Source organism: Dendrobates tinctorius, unplaced genomic scaffold, assembly GCF_039654945.1.
Source record: "Dendrobates tinctorius isolate UK_male_01 unplaced genomic scaffold, ASM3965494v1 ptg000051l, whole genome shotgun sequence".
Classification (NCBI taxonomy): Eukaryota; Metazoa; Chordata; class Amphibia; order Anura; family Dendrobatidae; genus Dendrobates; species Dendrobates tinctorius.
In genome coordinates, this window is record NW_027361719.1 from 17,232,016 (window position 1) to 17,248,444 (window position 16,429).

The window sequence follows — 16,429 nt, forward strand, 5'->3', positions numbered from 1 at the left end:
CTCTATAAGACTTCATTGCCCACTGCCATAGTGTGCCGTGTGCATTGTGAGAAGCTCAGCATTTGGTGAAAGCCTTACCCTTCGGAGAGAGGTGTTTAATATTCTGGCACATGGACCGCCATTGCGATATCGCCCAAATGTTTTCGGCAGCTCTTTTGCCTAGATGTGTGTGTCATGTCTTGTTGCTTAGCAGGCGTGTGACTCACTGGTAGCCTTTATCTGTTTGTGCTTCCAGAATTGGAGATGAGACTAATTAAATCCTGAGCTGGTTTCTGTGCCTTGTTTTCCTGTCTCTATTAATGTGTTACTTTGTAAATATGACTGTGGAACTAACATATATATATTTTTTTGTTCTTTAACCCTTTCTTGCAATATTCAACCACTGTGTCCTTTTCCTCTCACTACATGATCCCACCCTTTCTGTCCTGTTCTCTGCATGCTGCTCTGCTGGTTCCAAGACCCTCCAGCCCTCTCCACAACCGGTCCAGTACTCCGCCAGCTCCTGCCCCCAGGTCCTTCTGCCAGTTTCAGCTCCCCAGCAGTACAATCTGGTATATTCACTTCTCCATTCCCTCCTCTTATTAATTGAATTAATTGTATGAGTGGCTCATGTACAGCTAGTTTTGTCTTTCCAAAAGGAATATTTGAGTGTGGATGAATAATTTGTTCTGGCTGAAAAATTACATTTGTCATAGTCTCCATCTTATGAGTGGCTCTCTAGCAAACCCGATGATAAATCGATCTGTTTTTTATTAGCAGCACTTTTCGTTGCCTTTTTTCTTTCTTAGGCTGGTTTCACACTAGCGTTTTTTGCGCTGCGTTTTTGCGCATACATGCGCATGCGTCCTTTTCCCCTATCTTTAACATGGGTGCGCATGGTCTAGCGTTTGCACGCGTTTTACGTGCGCATGCGTTTTTTGTAGTGTGCGCCCAAGCGCGCCGGACGCTACCTGTTGCATTTTTGGTCCGTCCGACCTGTCTCAAAAAAACGCATGCGCACGGAATGCGCAAAAAAACACATTACAGTCTATGGGAACACAGATGTGCGCATGGACATGTGCACGTCTGCGTTTAAAAACACATGCGTTTTAAGAGTAAAAATGGTTAAAACGCATGCGCAAAAAAAGCAGCAAACGCATACAAAACGCATGATGCGTTTTTTGTATGCGTTTGCACTGCGCAGAAAAACGCTAGTGTGAAACTAGCCTTACTGTGTTTAAACATCCACAAGGGTTTGTCACCCAGACTTGGATTCTTATTCAGCAAATGTGATAGATGTGAGAAAAATGTGAACTATTGCAATAACTAAGCACTTATCATTTACGATTTTAGGAAACCTTTTCAGGAAGCTAAAAAAATTCCAGACCTTTAAAAGTTCGAACAAAGAAAACAAATGTAAATCACACATAAGGTGTTGGTGTATGGAGCGGGTTCAGGAGCTGAGCCTGCACCATACCCAGCAGATAGCCAACATCTGCCCACAACAGCAGTTCCCAAAGGTGACTAAAGAAAACTTTTTTTAAACTTTTTAAAATAAATTTAAAACCCTCCTTTCACTCATTAAAATAAGCATATTTTGTATCACCGCTTCTGTAAAAACGTGATCTATCAAAATATAACATTCCTGCAAGATGAACACCTGGAAACAAATTATTGCGTTTTTTCAGTCGCCACACCTTCCTTAAAATTTAAAAAAAAAAAAAAAAAAAAAAAAAAAATCCAATAATAGTTCAGTAAATTACTTGTTCTCCAGATCAGTATCTTAAAGTCTGCTCACCATACAAAAATCAAGCACTCACACAGCTCAGTCAATGGACAAATACAAAAAAAAGTTATCGGTCTATTACGAATATTTAGGGGATTTTTCCATCATGATCTTAAACGGGTGTAATTGCAAAGTGCTCGTAAAAAATAAACAACTTTGTGATATGCTTTCTTTTAAAAGTCCTGTGTGCTCATGAAAGCAGGGATTTTTATTTACTGAGTGTTGCATCCAGCCATCGTCAGTGCGACAGTGACCATGGTCTGATCTGTCATCTGGCAGAATCTGAGCGCTCACTGCTCAGGCCAGCTTTGCGAAAGTGACCATGGTCTGATCTGTCATCTGGCAAAATCTGAGCGCTCACTGCTCAGGCCAGCGGTGCGACAGTGACCATGGTCTGATCTGTCATCTGGCAGAATCTGAGCGCTCACTGCTCAGGCCAGCAGTGCGACAGTGACCATGGTCTGATCTGTCATCTGGCAGAATCTGAGCGCTCACTGCTCAGGCCAGCTTTGCGAAAGTGACCATGGTCTGATCTGTCATCTGGCAAAATCTGAGCGCTCACTGCTCAGGCCAGCGGTGCGACAGTGACCATGGTCTGATCTGTCATCTGGCAGAATCTGAGCGCTCACTGCTCAGGCCAGCAGTGCGACAGTGACCATGGTCTGATCTGTCATCTGGCAGAATCTGAGCGCTCACTGCTCAGGCCAGCGGTGCGACAGTGACCATGGTCTGATCTGTCATCTGGCAGAATCTGAGCGCTCACTGCCTCACTGCTCAGGCCAGCGGTGCGACAGTGACCATGGTCTGATCTGTCATCTGGCAGAATCTGAATGCGCACTTCTCAGGCCAGCGGTGCGACAGTGACCATGGTCTGATCTGTCATCTGGCAGAATCTGAGCGCTCACTGCTCAGGCCAGCAGTGCGACAGTGACCATGGTCTGATCTGTCATCTGTCAGAATCTGAGCGTTCACTGCTCAGGCCAGCGGTGCGACAGTGACCATGGTCTGATCTGCCATCTGGCAGAATCTGAGCACGCACTGCTCAGGCCATCGGTGCGACAGTGACCATGGTCTGATCTGTCATCATGCGGGAGCACACAGCCCCACCAGAAAGCGGGTGCACTCCTAAAGAATGAAGAAAAGACAACCCTTTTAAAGCCGACCTGTTACTATAGGGAAATATGACTAGCTGGCCAGGAGTTCCATCAGACATCGCCTTGCCCTGCTGCAGTTGATTAGCAGGTCTCTGCTGTGTGTATACATAAAGAGAAGGCAGTCAAATACCTGGGGTGGGGTAGGTAGACGCTAGCCTGGAGCCTTATCGGACTAGTCCAGTCTCTCCCTATAGTTCCCAGCTGGATTTTCCAACTCTTGTCTCTGAAACGCTGTTGCGTGTGTGAGTATAACACACCTGGCTGCATTCGTGCAGCCAGGCCTCTGATTCATGCTGCATGTTGATTGGGCAGCATGACTCTACTGACAGGTTCACTTTTAAGGCTGTGTACCCACGTTGCGGATTGTATTCGTTTTTGCCGCAAAAACACATACAGAACGCACCCCATGCATTCCTATGGGATTCCGCATTGCTGTGCTAATGCTGCGTTTTTTTCCGCAGCGGAATCGCATAGCGGAAAAGAACGCAGCATGCTCATTATTTTTGCGGCGAATCCACACCCATAGGAATGCATTGATCCGCTTACTTTCCGCATGTGGCTATGCCCACCATGCGCAAAGTGAGCGGATCATGTGCGGATGGTACCCACGGTCTGGAGGAGAGGAGACTCCTCCAGGCCCAGGGGACCATATCCCTGTTAAAAAATCGGGTTATACTCCCCTTCCGGCGTCCCGCGCAGCCTTACCGATGCTCCCGCCAACTCCCGTTCCCAGTAATGCCTTGCGGCAAGGACCTGTGATGATGTAGTGGTCTCACGAGACCGCTACGTCATCAAAGGTCTTAGTCGCAAGGCATTACTGGGAACGGGAGCATCAATGAGGCCTGGGGATGCTGCGCGGGACACCGGAAGGTGAGAATACCACGATTTTTTTTTTTACACTTTTAAATTATTTTTAACATTCTATCTTTTACTACTGAGGCTGCATAGGCAGCCTCAATAGTAAAAAGTTGGTCACACTAGTGAAACACTATTTTTGACGAGTGTAACCAACCTGACAATCACATTCCAAGCGATGCTTCAAATCGCTTGGAATGCGCTTGAATTCCGCACACGTTTTTCCCGTGGCGGGCGTTGCCGAAATCTCTGCAACTTGGGTACATAGCCTGAATCTTGAATTTCCAAATGACAGACCATTGCTTTTCATCTCCTCTGCATGCAGTTCTTCTGACATGATAGCTGATCTTGAGACATGTAAAAAAAAAAAAAAATCCATAGGAGCAGGAAAAAAGTTTATTAAAAAAAAAAAAACTGCTTAGGTCAACGGAAGTACGCAGTCTCGAATAATTAAAATTGGAGAGTCACACTACTAAAATGCACAGCGAGCCCCCACCTTTTATGCTGACTTGTGCTTCTTGGGCTCCATTGCCAGTTATCATTGACCACCGCAGTGCACAACATCCAAACCTTAGTCCCGTGTGTTTCTTCCAGTGTGTGAGTTATACAATGCTGTTGATAGATGGGACACACTGTCTTAGCCTTACAGACGATCTTACTGTTTTTTGTCCCTCCTCCTCCCCTTCCATCAGGCTGATGATTTAAATAGTCACTTTGGACAGATGACTTTGAGTCGCCAGGGCTCCTCTGAGGCACCTGATCCCTCCACTGCCATCTATCCGTCTCCACTGATCTCCCAGCATCCGCAGCAGGCTGGATTCATCATGACAACTGGGGGACAAGCCATTCCCACTACAGGCTACCCTTCCTCAGGGCACCCGTCTCCCACACAGCAGGTCATCCCAACACAGGGATTCATGCAGCCTCCACAGCAAGTATGTATGACTTAAATGCTGGAATTTGTATTGCTTGGTCATAGACATTCATTTATTATATTCTTTCTTTCTTGAATATCCTCAGTAGGGTCTGACCCCTACAGGCGAATGTGTACTGCTTCAGCTCTCTTACCCAGACTAGTTTCTCATTTTTCCCTTGATTTGGCACTGCAGACCAAGTCTTGTCCTTGCTATAATGATTTTTAAGGTTAGAGTAAATGTCTACTCTTACCATTATAGTTTTTTTTTGTTTTTTTTTTTGCGTTTCTGGTTTCCTGTTCTGAGCAGATTCCTCATGCATCAGTGGTGGGGGCTCTAGTTTCTGATGCAGGATCCAAACTCCCTGGTTTAGCTGTAGATTTAAAATATGCTAACTAGTGATATACATTGAAATCCTTGCTAGCACAGTAAGCACCCCCTTTTCGCCGCTGCAGATTTCTTTTAGATCCATGCCTATTCAGGGGATTTTTGAACCCAGATTCGCCTCTTAGGGTATGTGCCCACAATCATTTGGACTCTGCTTACTTGTGCTCACCCGTGGAGATGGACATGCAGCGAGTCTCTCCAGTATGTCAATATCTCTTGCGGAGTGAGAGTCTCTGCAAACAAGTAAAATTTCATCCGTACAACATATTGGACACAGTGAATCTGCACAGTTCAGTGATCACATGCGGATTCACCTGCGTTCAATAGATAACAGCACTTTGGACGCAGGGAACATGCTCTGAACCCAAAGCGCTGCCAGTTCTAGATTGTGGGCACATAGCCTTGAACTTAAATGTTGTCAAGCGTGATTTGCAAAAGCGTGCAGGTAATTCTGTAACCTCAGCAAATCTTTTTTTTCTTTTTAATTTTACCCACAGAAAAAAAGGCATGCGTTGCCAGTAATACTGCACTTGTACTGCATCTTTGTTCCCTAGTGTTAAAGGGAACCTGTCACCCCCCCCAGGCAGTTTTAAGTAAAAGAGCCACCTTGTGTAGCACTAATGCTGCATTCTGTCAAGGTGGCTCTTTTATTTGGCGTCCCTTCCACCGCAGAAATAAGCGTTTTTAAAATTTGTCTGACATACCAGAAGTTTGACCAGGGGGGGGCAGGTCTTTCCCCCTCGGACACAGACGCCTCACATCCATTAGTCATGTCCTCCTTTTTAATTTGGCGCCACCTCCTCAGCATTCGTTTCAATTCCTTGGGCCTGCGCTGTAATATCTTTTCTTGGGCATGCACAATTAGCGCTGCCCGCCCTCTGACATCACATGATGTCTGAGCTATCGCGCCTGCGTGGACATGCGGCCAGAGATCCCTCCCCTCAGTCTCTTCTGATTTATTCACACTGCGGGGCTGGGAATCTTGGGCATGCGCAGTAGTTCTCTGCGGCTCTCCCTCAAATCCCTCCACCTCTTTCCTACTGTGCAGCATCATAGGAGGAATCGCCAATTAGGGATGAGCTGACGATTCCTCCTATGGCGCTGCACAATAGGAAAGAGGCGGAGGGATTTGAGGGAGAGCCGCAGAGAACTACTGCTCATGCCCAAGATTCCCAGCCCAGCAGTGTGAATAAATCAGAAGACACTGCGGGGCGGGATCTCTGGCCGCACGTCCACTCGTCCACTCAGACGCGATAGCTCAGACATCATGTGATGTCAGAGGACGGGCAGCGCTAATTGCGCATGCCCAAGAAAAGATATTACGGCGCAGGCCCAAGGAATTGAAATGAACGCTGTGGAGGTGGCGCCAAATTCAAAAGGAGGACATGACTAATGGATGTGAGGCGTCTCTGTCCAAGGGGGTAAGACCTGCCCCCCCGGTCAAACTTCTGGTATGTCAGACAAATTTTAAAAACGCTTATTTCTGCGGTGGAAGGGACGCCAAATAAAAGAGCCACCTTGACAGAATGCAGCATTAGTGCTGCACAAGGTGGCTTTTTTACTTAAAAACGCCTGGGGAAGGTGACAGGTTCCCTTTAAAGGGTAGATCAGTGGGGATCTGATCTTGGAGACTTCCGTTTTTACCACTTGAATAGAGGTGTTCCAGCATGTGCACTGACACGTCATTTATTCCCCATGAAACTGCCAGAGATAGCAGAGCGCTGAACAAAACTTTTGTCCCTTTTCTGGCAATCAGTTGGGTGTTCAAACTTCCCACTGATCTAGTACAGGAAAGATATATAGCTTTGCACCGTGTTAACCAGTAGATAGAAGAATATTTAGAATTGAGAGTCCTCAGTGGTTGATACCTTTTAATGGCTAAAGGGGCTTTTACACATAGCGATATCGCTAACGCGTCACCGATTTTGTAACGCAGCAGCGATATCGCTATGTGTGATACTTACCTCCGACCGGCTCCCCGCTGTCGCTAATTGCGCGAGATCGTGCAGCTCCATTTCTCGTCGGGCGCTTCCTGCTGGGCTTCCTGCTGACTCCGACGAGCGACGCGTGGACGCGGGCGGGAGGATGTTAGGATCGCCGCATCTGAAAGGTAAGTAATGACCGCTGCTGCGTCGCTACATCGCTGTGAGATCTGCCTGGGTGGCAGCTCACTAGCGACCATTTAGCGATGTACCAGCGATCCTCCCCGGGTCGTGTCGTTGTCGGGATCGCTGATGCATCGCTAAATGTAAAGGGGACTTTACTGAAAAGATGGTAACAAATTGCAAGCTTTCGAGACTACTCACGTCTCTTCATCAGGCTAGACTAAAGGCCCTGTCACACTAAGCGATATCGCTAGCAATATCGCTATAACGTCACTGGTTTTGTGACACAGCAGCGATATCGCTATGTGTGATACTGATACTTGCCTCCGACCGGCTCCCCCGCTGGTTATCGCTGATCGCGCGAGAACGTCCTGGGCCGTTTCTAGTCGTCAGCTTCCAGCTGGGCTTCCTTCTGTGGAGACGAGCGACGCGTGGACGCGGGCGGGAGGATGTCTTCATCGCCTCGTCTGACAGGTAAGTAGCGACCGCTGCCATGTCGCCGGTGAGATCTGCCTGTTTGGCAGCTCACTAGCGACCATTTAGCGATGCACCAGCGATCCTGACCGCGTCATATCGTTGTCGGGATCGCTGGTGCATCGCTAAGTGTGACGGTACCTCTATACAACATCTGAAGAATCACATATTTAAATATACACAAGACAGCACAGAAATAACGCAATAGATAAGACAAGTGATGTGAAGCAGAATTTTTATTATGGGAGAGAGTTAAACGTAAATATTGGAGCAGTTCATAGACAAGGAGCCTGAAAGTTTTATTGCCCTCTGATGGGGTCTAGTTCTGTTGTGATGACCCCAGAAGGTCTGAAGAGCAAACTCCTTAATTGATGTAAAGAGACATAAATCCATGCGACACATTCATTCCTGCACTAAATGTGTCGAAAGTTTTCATAAATTTGTACTCTGAGATTCTTCTCTCTCTCTGAGACTTGAAGCTACCTTTTAATACAAGTAATTGAACGTCCATCATGTTATGACCAGGGATACAAAAATGTTTTGCCACCGGTAGATCCATTCTTTGGATAGAGACAAACACCTTGGTCGCCTCAGAAAGACCTTTTTGAATCTGGGCTACCATCCAAGAACAATTGAAAACCAAATTACAAGAGCCACCAGAATATCAAGGAATCACCTGCTACATTACAAACCTAAAGATGAAAATAACCAGGTGCCTCTAGTAGTCACCTAAAATCCAAATCTGGAAGTGCTAAGGGGAGCTGCACGGAAATTACAACCTTTACTGCAAAAAGATGCCAGATTACAATCCATATTTCCAGACCCCCCACTACTGTGCTTTAGGCAGCCCCCAAATTTAAGAAGCATCATTGTCAGAAGCTCCCTGTCCTCTCCAACAGCTGCAGGAACCTTTCCTTGCAACCAGAAAAAAATGTGAAACCTGTCCATTTATAATGACCACGGACAAGATAAAGATCCCCAATTCGCATCAGGACTACAAGATCCCAGGAACTTTCAGCTGCATCACATCTAATGTGGTGTACTTAATTATTTGTACTAAATGTCCAACTGGGGGTCTGTATGTGGGGGAGACAGGGCAAAAACTGAGAACAAGGATGAATTCTCATCGTCACACTATAAGAGAAAAAAGAATGGATCTACCGGTGTCAAAACATTTTTGTATCCCTGGTCATAACATGGACATTCAATTACTTGTATTAAAAGGTAACTTCAAGTCTCAGAGAGAGAGAAGAATCTCGGAGTACAAATTTATGAAAACTTTCAACACATTGAGTGCAGGAATGAATGTGTTGCATGGATTTATGTATTTTTACATAAATTAAGGAGTTTGCTCTTCAGACCTTCTGGGGTGATCACATCAGAACTAGACCCCATCAGAGGGCAATAAAACTTTCAGGCTCCTTATCTATGAACTGCTCCAATATTTATGTTTCACCCTCTCCCATAAAGACAGTTCTGCTTCACATCACTTGTCTTATCTGTTGCATTATTTCTGTGCTGTCTTGTGTATAAATGTGATTCTTCAGATTTTGTATTAGTCAATGCCTGATGAAGAGACCTGAGTAGTCTCGAAAGCTTGCAATTTGTTACCATCTTTTCAGTTAGCCATTAAAAAGTATCAACCACTGAGGACTCACTGATCTAGTAATCATCCCTTGTCTTGTGGATCAGTCAGAACTTAATTGAGTAACCCTTTAAGTTAAATCTACTCCATTCATCAAGTGCCAGGCTCAAAGTTCTGTTCAGATTAATCTCATAATACATTTCTAGTGATCTGGGCTAGTACAGAGCAACCTTCACATGTCAAAAGCTGCCCTTTCTCTTAAAGATTTAAAAATAAAAAAAAAATGGCAGCTGCAGACAGATGAGTTTACTGAAGAACATAAATTATGAAACAGATTGCAGATAGTGCGAAATCTGGTCCTTATAGGTGCCGTAGGGGCATTCTTCGACATTTTTTTTCTATTTTTACTCTGACTTTCTACTGTTTTAAACTATAAGGGCAGCCACAAACGGGTGACAGGTACTCTTTACATTCTGTCTCTTCATGGTTGCAGAAAGTCTGTTATCTTTTCACTTGCTCTATGGAAAAGGTTTGGTGCTCAACGTATTCTAAATATATTGGCACAAATAAATGGTCTTCAGTGGCATACATTAACTTGGAGAACCCATCATCATTAGAGAAAGAAACTGCTGTCCTTAAAAGTTGTGCTCCCTGTTGTCGCTATATTGGCAGATACCACTGTGTGGAAGGGAGCCCGGGCAGCTTGTAAACACATTGGAAGCTTTGCTCTTTAGTTTTAGATAATATCCTATGTACTATAATCCAAGGGGTATAGTTTCTCCTTGCGGAGAGTGACATGTCTCTCTCTGCAAGGAGAAACGATACCCCTTGGATCCCGGTCAGACACCTCTCACGCAGCCAAACTACATCTAACACTTTGCACTGATGAGGGTCAATACACCGAAACACAGTCTGCAAATAGAGATAATGGTTTTTGCTTTTATCCTAAGTCACGTGACAAGGCTCGTTAAAGGGTTCACATCACTAGGATTGCTACTTCCTATAGGTGGCAATAGAATTTTAGTCCTCTTCTCTGAAGAGTCAATTTACCTATGTACTATGAAACTTCAAAAGGAGGAGATTAGAGGAAGCAGCCATAGAAGTAAATCTCGTCAGTCTTCTCTTCATTGGAGCTGAAGGCTGTGCATGTTTGTAGTGAGAGTCAGATTAACACTTGACAAGAAACAATTTCGTTTTCTAGAGGAGTAAACATTGAGAAGCAGCCATGTCCTCTTCTAGATGATAACTCTTTATAATCAGCTATTCTAGTAGATTAAACCTTGATAATCAGCTGTGTCCCCCTTTAGTAGTAAACAGGGGCATCCTGTAATGGCTGATGAATAGCAGTACTCTATCCTTAGTAAAGTACAAGCTCCTGCAGGAGGTGAGGTAATTATTTTTCTGATTGGTGTTTAATTCATTCACTGCTTATTGGGATACAGTATGAATTCCCTAAAATTGGACTTGAAAGTAAAAACCTGCGTCCCTGTAATACTGAGGGGAATCTTCTGAGAGATCTGATTTTACCAATTACATGAATTTGATAAAAGATAAATCATTTCATCTAATGTCCCTTTTTCTTTTCTTATAATTGATAGGTACATGATAGGTTCACATTTCTGCACACAATTATTGCTCTTTAAGAACACCCAAGCATTTTCTTTCTTGGATAAGCCGAGCGTTATGCTGGGCATAGTATACATAAGAACTACTATAGCTTTCCTTTTTCGTCTTATCATTGATATTCACTTATTTTTGTATTCCAGATTCAGGTCTCATATTATCCTACTGGGCAGTACCCAAACTCTAGCCAGCAATACAGACCTCTCTCACACCCAGCAGCCTACAGTTCACAGCGCAATCAGCAGGTCACCCAGCCGACTCAACAACCTGGTACGACACCTTCAAAATGCGAAGTGTGTTAGCTTTATGTATTCATCTAATTTCCTTTTTATGTGCAATGTGTGGTCTCATTTCCTGCTGTTGTGATGTGGTTTCTTAACCGGGCTGTCTCAAGTAATAGGTAAAATTTGTAAAGTGCTTGTAAAATCAAGCAGGATTGCAATTTACCTCCTATTAAATGTTCTTTCTATTGTGAAGAACTATGTAATTTTTAATATTAGAATGTATAACTTGTTGCCAGAGTACGGCCACCAATACAGTCCGAGTGGCCAGTTTCTTAGGTAAGAAATACGTCGCTTTTAGGCTCTTTGCTTTAGCGTGTGCTTGCCGCACTCTGAAGCTGTCTTGATCTATCTAGTTTCCATCCCACTATGCTTCTTCCTTGTTGCAGTGGCAAAGTTGTCTCTATAAACCACGTGGGAGAGCATTTAGTGAAAACTGCTACACATCGATGCTGCTGGTTCGAACTGTCAGTCTTCCTGAGTGCACCACCCCCTGCAAAGCAAGAAGCTGCTGTGCTCCCGAAAAGGGAACATTAGAACAACCCTTTAAATTCTTAAAATTTCTACTCTGCATCCAGTGGTAAAAATGCAGTGTTGTTTCCACCTGTTTGAGCATCTTGCATCTGTATAAAGCGGAACAATTTTTCTCTTGTCATCCGTTTTGCCCTCATGTTACTTGTTTTATTTTTTTATTTTTCATCCGTTTTTAAAAATTTATGCAGTTAAAACTTCTGAATTATTTATTTTTTTTATCCATTACTCTTGACAAATGGATCAGTGAAACACGGATGGAACTCTGAAGTAAACAGGATGTATTCATTTTTCATCCGTGGCTCATGGATTCTCATAGACATTGAAGGGAATCTTCTGTCACCCAATTTTAGCCCTATTTGCTGCCGGCGCCGCCATCAGGGGCTTATCTACAGCATTCTGTAATGATGTGGATAAGCCCCCTGATGTAACCTGAAAGATAAGAAAAACAAGTTAGATTATACTCACCGGGGGGCGGTGGGTGTCGTGGTCCGGGTCCTCCCATCTTCTAGTGATGATGTCCTCCTCCTTGCTTCTCCCTCGGCTTTTGCACAGGCGTACTTTATCTGCCCTGTTGAGGGCAGAGTAAAGTACTGTAGTGCGCAGGCACCGGGAAAGGTCAGAGCGGTCCGGCACCTGTGCACTGCAGTACTTTACTCTGCCCTCAATAGGGCAGATAAAGTACGCCTGCGCCGGAGCCACGGCAGAAGTAAGGACAGCATCGTATGAAGATGAGAGGCGCCGGACCTGACCGTGACACCCCTCGGACTGGGCCGGGTCCACGGGTGAGTATAATCTAACTTGTTTTTCTTATCTTTCAGGTTACATCGGGGGCTTATCTACAGCATTACAGAATGCTGTAGATAAGCCCCCGATGTCTATCTCGGCAGCTGATGGGGCTAAAATGAGGTGACAGATTCCCTTTAATGACCAAGTTTGAGTATACAAATAATCTCAGAGTGTGACAGATTAGACACATTGATGTTTATGGATCAATGAAATTGTGGGTCGGTGTGTTGTCCGAGAAAGAAACTGATAGCACAAACGTGTATGAATGTAGCCCTAGTATTGATTTCTCTTGTGTCATAGGTATGCAGCCCATAATTTCTAACCAGCCACCAAGTTACCAAGGTATGATGGGTGTCCAGCCATCACAAAGTCCTGCCATCCTTAACAGCCAAAGAGGCAATGTAGGAAATCAGATGCAGAGCATGATGGTGCAGTACACTCCGTTACCTTCATATCAAGTAAGTGTGCTCATGGCCAGATCTCCAGTTTTCTGCTTTTTGTCTTTTTTTTTCTTTTTAAATTTAACTCCTATTGCTTGGTTTTCCATTGAAGCACCTTCATTATAAAATCTTTGGGAATAATAATGAGTTTAAACTTGAAGGGAAAGAGTTAAAAATGTGTGTACTATTAAACATTTCCAAATTAATAGATCTAAATTATTTGAAGTTATATTAGAGGTTTTATTCTCAATTCTTATTGTACAGCAGGTGAAATAAGTATTGACGACGTCACCAATTTTCTAAGTAAATCTATTACTAAAGGTGCTATTGATGTGAAATTCTCACCAGATCTCTGTAACAACTCATCCCACCAACAGGGGCAAATAAATCAAACCATAGATTTCAATAAATTGTGTAATAATGAGAAATGACTTGGGGAGGGGGGGGAGCATTTAACACATGAAGAAAAATAGGTGCAAAAAGCCATGTAAAGTCACGACACTATCTGAAATCTATCAGTAATTAGAAAGCAATCCTGCCACTTAGTGAAAATATCATCTGGTTCAACTGATGGCCTCTAAAAATGTATCTCTTTACCAAGATGTCAGACAAGAAACCTCTTGTGATGAGTGAAACCATTGAGTTGTTTCAAGACTTTGCAACCTTATTGTTTCAAATAAGTATTGTTTACAGAATCACTTCTAAACTACTGAAAATTCCATTAAGCACTGTTGAGGCCATAATTTGCAAGTGAAAAGAACATCATTTCACCATAAACCGTCCACAACCCGGTGCTCCCCACAAGATCTCAGCATTATCTGAAAAGTTGTCCAAGACCCAATGACTACCTGTGGAGAGCTACAGAAAGACCAGTAATCAGCACATAGAATTGTTTAAAGGGAACCTGTCAGCAGGATTTGGCAGTAACCTACAGACAGTGTCAGGTTGGCGCCGTTATACTGAATAAAATGATACCTTGGTTGATGAAGTCTGTCTTGTGGTGGTTCTTCAATCTTTATTTTCAGTTTTGTGTTAATGAGATTGTCGTGTCCTGAGGTATGTGTGCTCTGTCTGATCAGATATTCATAATGCAGACTGCTGACAGGTCACTGATCCCTCACTGAGCTGCCCCCTAGTTTGCATAATAAATACCATCACATACTGAATAAAAATAAAAAACACTTCTGCAGGCAGGTGCAGCATAATCTGATGGTTAATGTGCAGAAAAAAGTCTTTCTCCAAGATGGCGCCGCCTGCGCAGTATCAGGTCTTGGAGATTGACGACGGCTAAGATTGCGCATTCGCGGACGGCGCCATCTTGGCGGAGGACTTTTTTATCTTCCGCAAGATGGCACCGCCTGCGCAACAGCAGTTATCGAATCTCTATACAAATCGATAGCTGCTACTGCGTGGGGTGCCTTTTTCAAAATTACTTTTTTTTTTTTTTCCCTCACTCAAGTAAATTTGCAAAAGGGATTAAGTGCACAATAAGGCCGGGGTCAGACTTGCCAGTACAATGCGAGGAACTCGTGCATCAATACCCGGCACTGCTGCCAGCACTCGGGACCAGAGTGTGCGGCTGCACGTATTTCTATGCAGCCGCACACTCCAGTCCCGATTGCCGGCGGCAGTGCCGGGTATTGATGCGAGTTTCTCGCATTGTATTCACAAGTCTGACCCCAGCCTAACGATGCGTCTATGCTGCAGCGTAGGTGCTATGGCTGGCACCTGCCTGCATAAGTGTTTTTTTTTTAATTCAGTATGTGATGGTGTTCATTATGCAAACTAGGGGGCAGGTTAGTGATGTATCAGTGACCTGTTAGCAGTCTGCATTATGAATACCTAATCAGAGTACCACATATATGAACCCCGCCTTAGGACTCAAGCATATCGTTAAAGGGAATCTGTCACCCATATTTAGTGATATCATGTAAAGATATCACCCAATTGTGCGTCCCATAAGGATTGTATAAGGATTTTTTATTCCCCCTGACCCCGCACCTTTGAGGCATAAATACCTTTTTTTATCTTGTTGGGGATGTATGCAAATCGCCTCGGTCCGATGGGCGTGGCTTTGTCGCCTTCTCCCCCCCTCGGCTTGCTGCACGTAATCTTCATCTGTGAATATCACAGATAGCGTTGGTTTCCGCGCTTGTGCATTGTAAAGGCCTCCGGTACCTGCGCAGTATGCTTTTCCCAACTGTAGGCGTAGCATATAATCACTACTGCGCATGTGCTGGTATTTTCCAGCGCGGTCTATGCCCCGGAAGTGTGTCCTGCATGTGAAGACTTCCGGGGCATAGACCGCGCTGGAAAAGATGGATTTTTGGTTCTTACCGTTAAATCTCTTTCTTGGAGCCTTCATTGGGGGACACAGATTACCATGGGTGTATGCTGCTGCTAGGAGGCTGACACTAAGCAAAAACAAGAAAATTGGCTCCTCCCCGGCAGTATACACCCACCGACAGATACCAAGTACCTCAGTTGGTGAAAAAGCAGTAGGAGAAGCCACATAACTATAACCATATGTACCAACCCAACACGGTACAACTTAAAACAGGGAGGGTGCTGTGTCCCCCAATGAAGGCTCCAAGAAAGAGATTTTACGGTAAGAACCAAAAATCCATCTTTATCGCCTTATTGGGGGACACAGATTATCATGGGACGTTCCAAAGCAGTCCCAAGGGCCGGAACAGCAATAAGGAACGAAAGAACAGGAAGGGCTTAGGTCGGCCGGTGCGCCACCGCCGCCTGCAGGACCTTCCTTCCAACGACTGCATCAGACGAGGCCTGGGAAAGAACCCTGTAGAACCTCGCAAACGTGTGCAAAGATGACCAGGTCGCGGCCCTGCAAATTTGCAAGGCCGAAGCCTGGTGTCAAACGGCCCACGAAGCTGCCACAGCCCGGGTGGAGTGAGCCCTCACTCCCGGAGGGGGCCGTTTTTCCTGAAGTCGGTACGCTTCCAGAATGGTAGAACGAATCCAGCGAGCGATCGTGGATTTGGATGCCGCAAGCCCTTTCCAGCGACCTTCAGAGTTGATCAGAAAGGAATTGGACTGGCAAAGTGAAGCAGCCCTAGCGAGATAGACCCGCAAGGCTCGAACTACATCTAGTTTGTGGAGAGACTTCTCGAGAGGGTGAGAAGGAGCGGGACAAAAAGATGGGAGGACGATATCCTCATTAATGTGGAAAGAGGATACCACCTTTGGAAGAAAAGAAGGAACGGGCCGGAGGACGACCTTATCCTGGTGGAGAACCAGATAAGGGGAACGACATGACAAGGCCGCCAACTCAGAAACTCTTCTGATGGATGTAATGGTAATCAAGAAAGGTACCTTCCATGAGAAAGGATAACGGAATGTCCTGGATAGGCTCGAATGGCGCCTTTTGAAGAGCGCTAAGAACGAGATTGAGATCCCACGGTTCTATCGGCGAATGATGAGGAGGAGCCACGTGGGCGACCCCTTGGAGAAAGGTTTTAACCTGCGACAAGGAAGCGAGCTCTGTTTGGAAGAGGATAGAGTG

The 16,429-nt window shown here is 44.9% G+C and overlaps 1 protein-coding gene across 9 annotated transcripts in view; it reads left to right on the plus strand.

The window, feature by feature from the left end:
• R3HDM2 (R3H domain containing 2) overlaps positions 1-16,429 on the plus strand; it is a 189,193-nt gene that overhangs the window by 120,922 nt on the left and 51,842 nt on the right. For 6 of the 9 annotated variants that reach the window (XM_073576831.1, XM_073576830.1, XM_073576832.1 and 3 more), the window contains 4 exons: positions 459-551; positions 4,467-4,709; positions 11,006-11,132; positions 12,764-12,921. In XM_073576831.1, coding sequence (XP_073432932.1) covers positions 459-551; positions 4,467-4,709; positions 11,006-11,132; positions 12,764-12,921 — 621 coding nt within the window. The remainder of the gene's footprint in view (positions 1-458; positions 552-4,466; positions 4,710-11,005; positions 11,133-12,763; positions 12,922-16,429) is intronic. The other 3 variants (XM_073576836.1, XM_073576837.1, XM_073576838.1) reach the window with 2 other exon arrangements.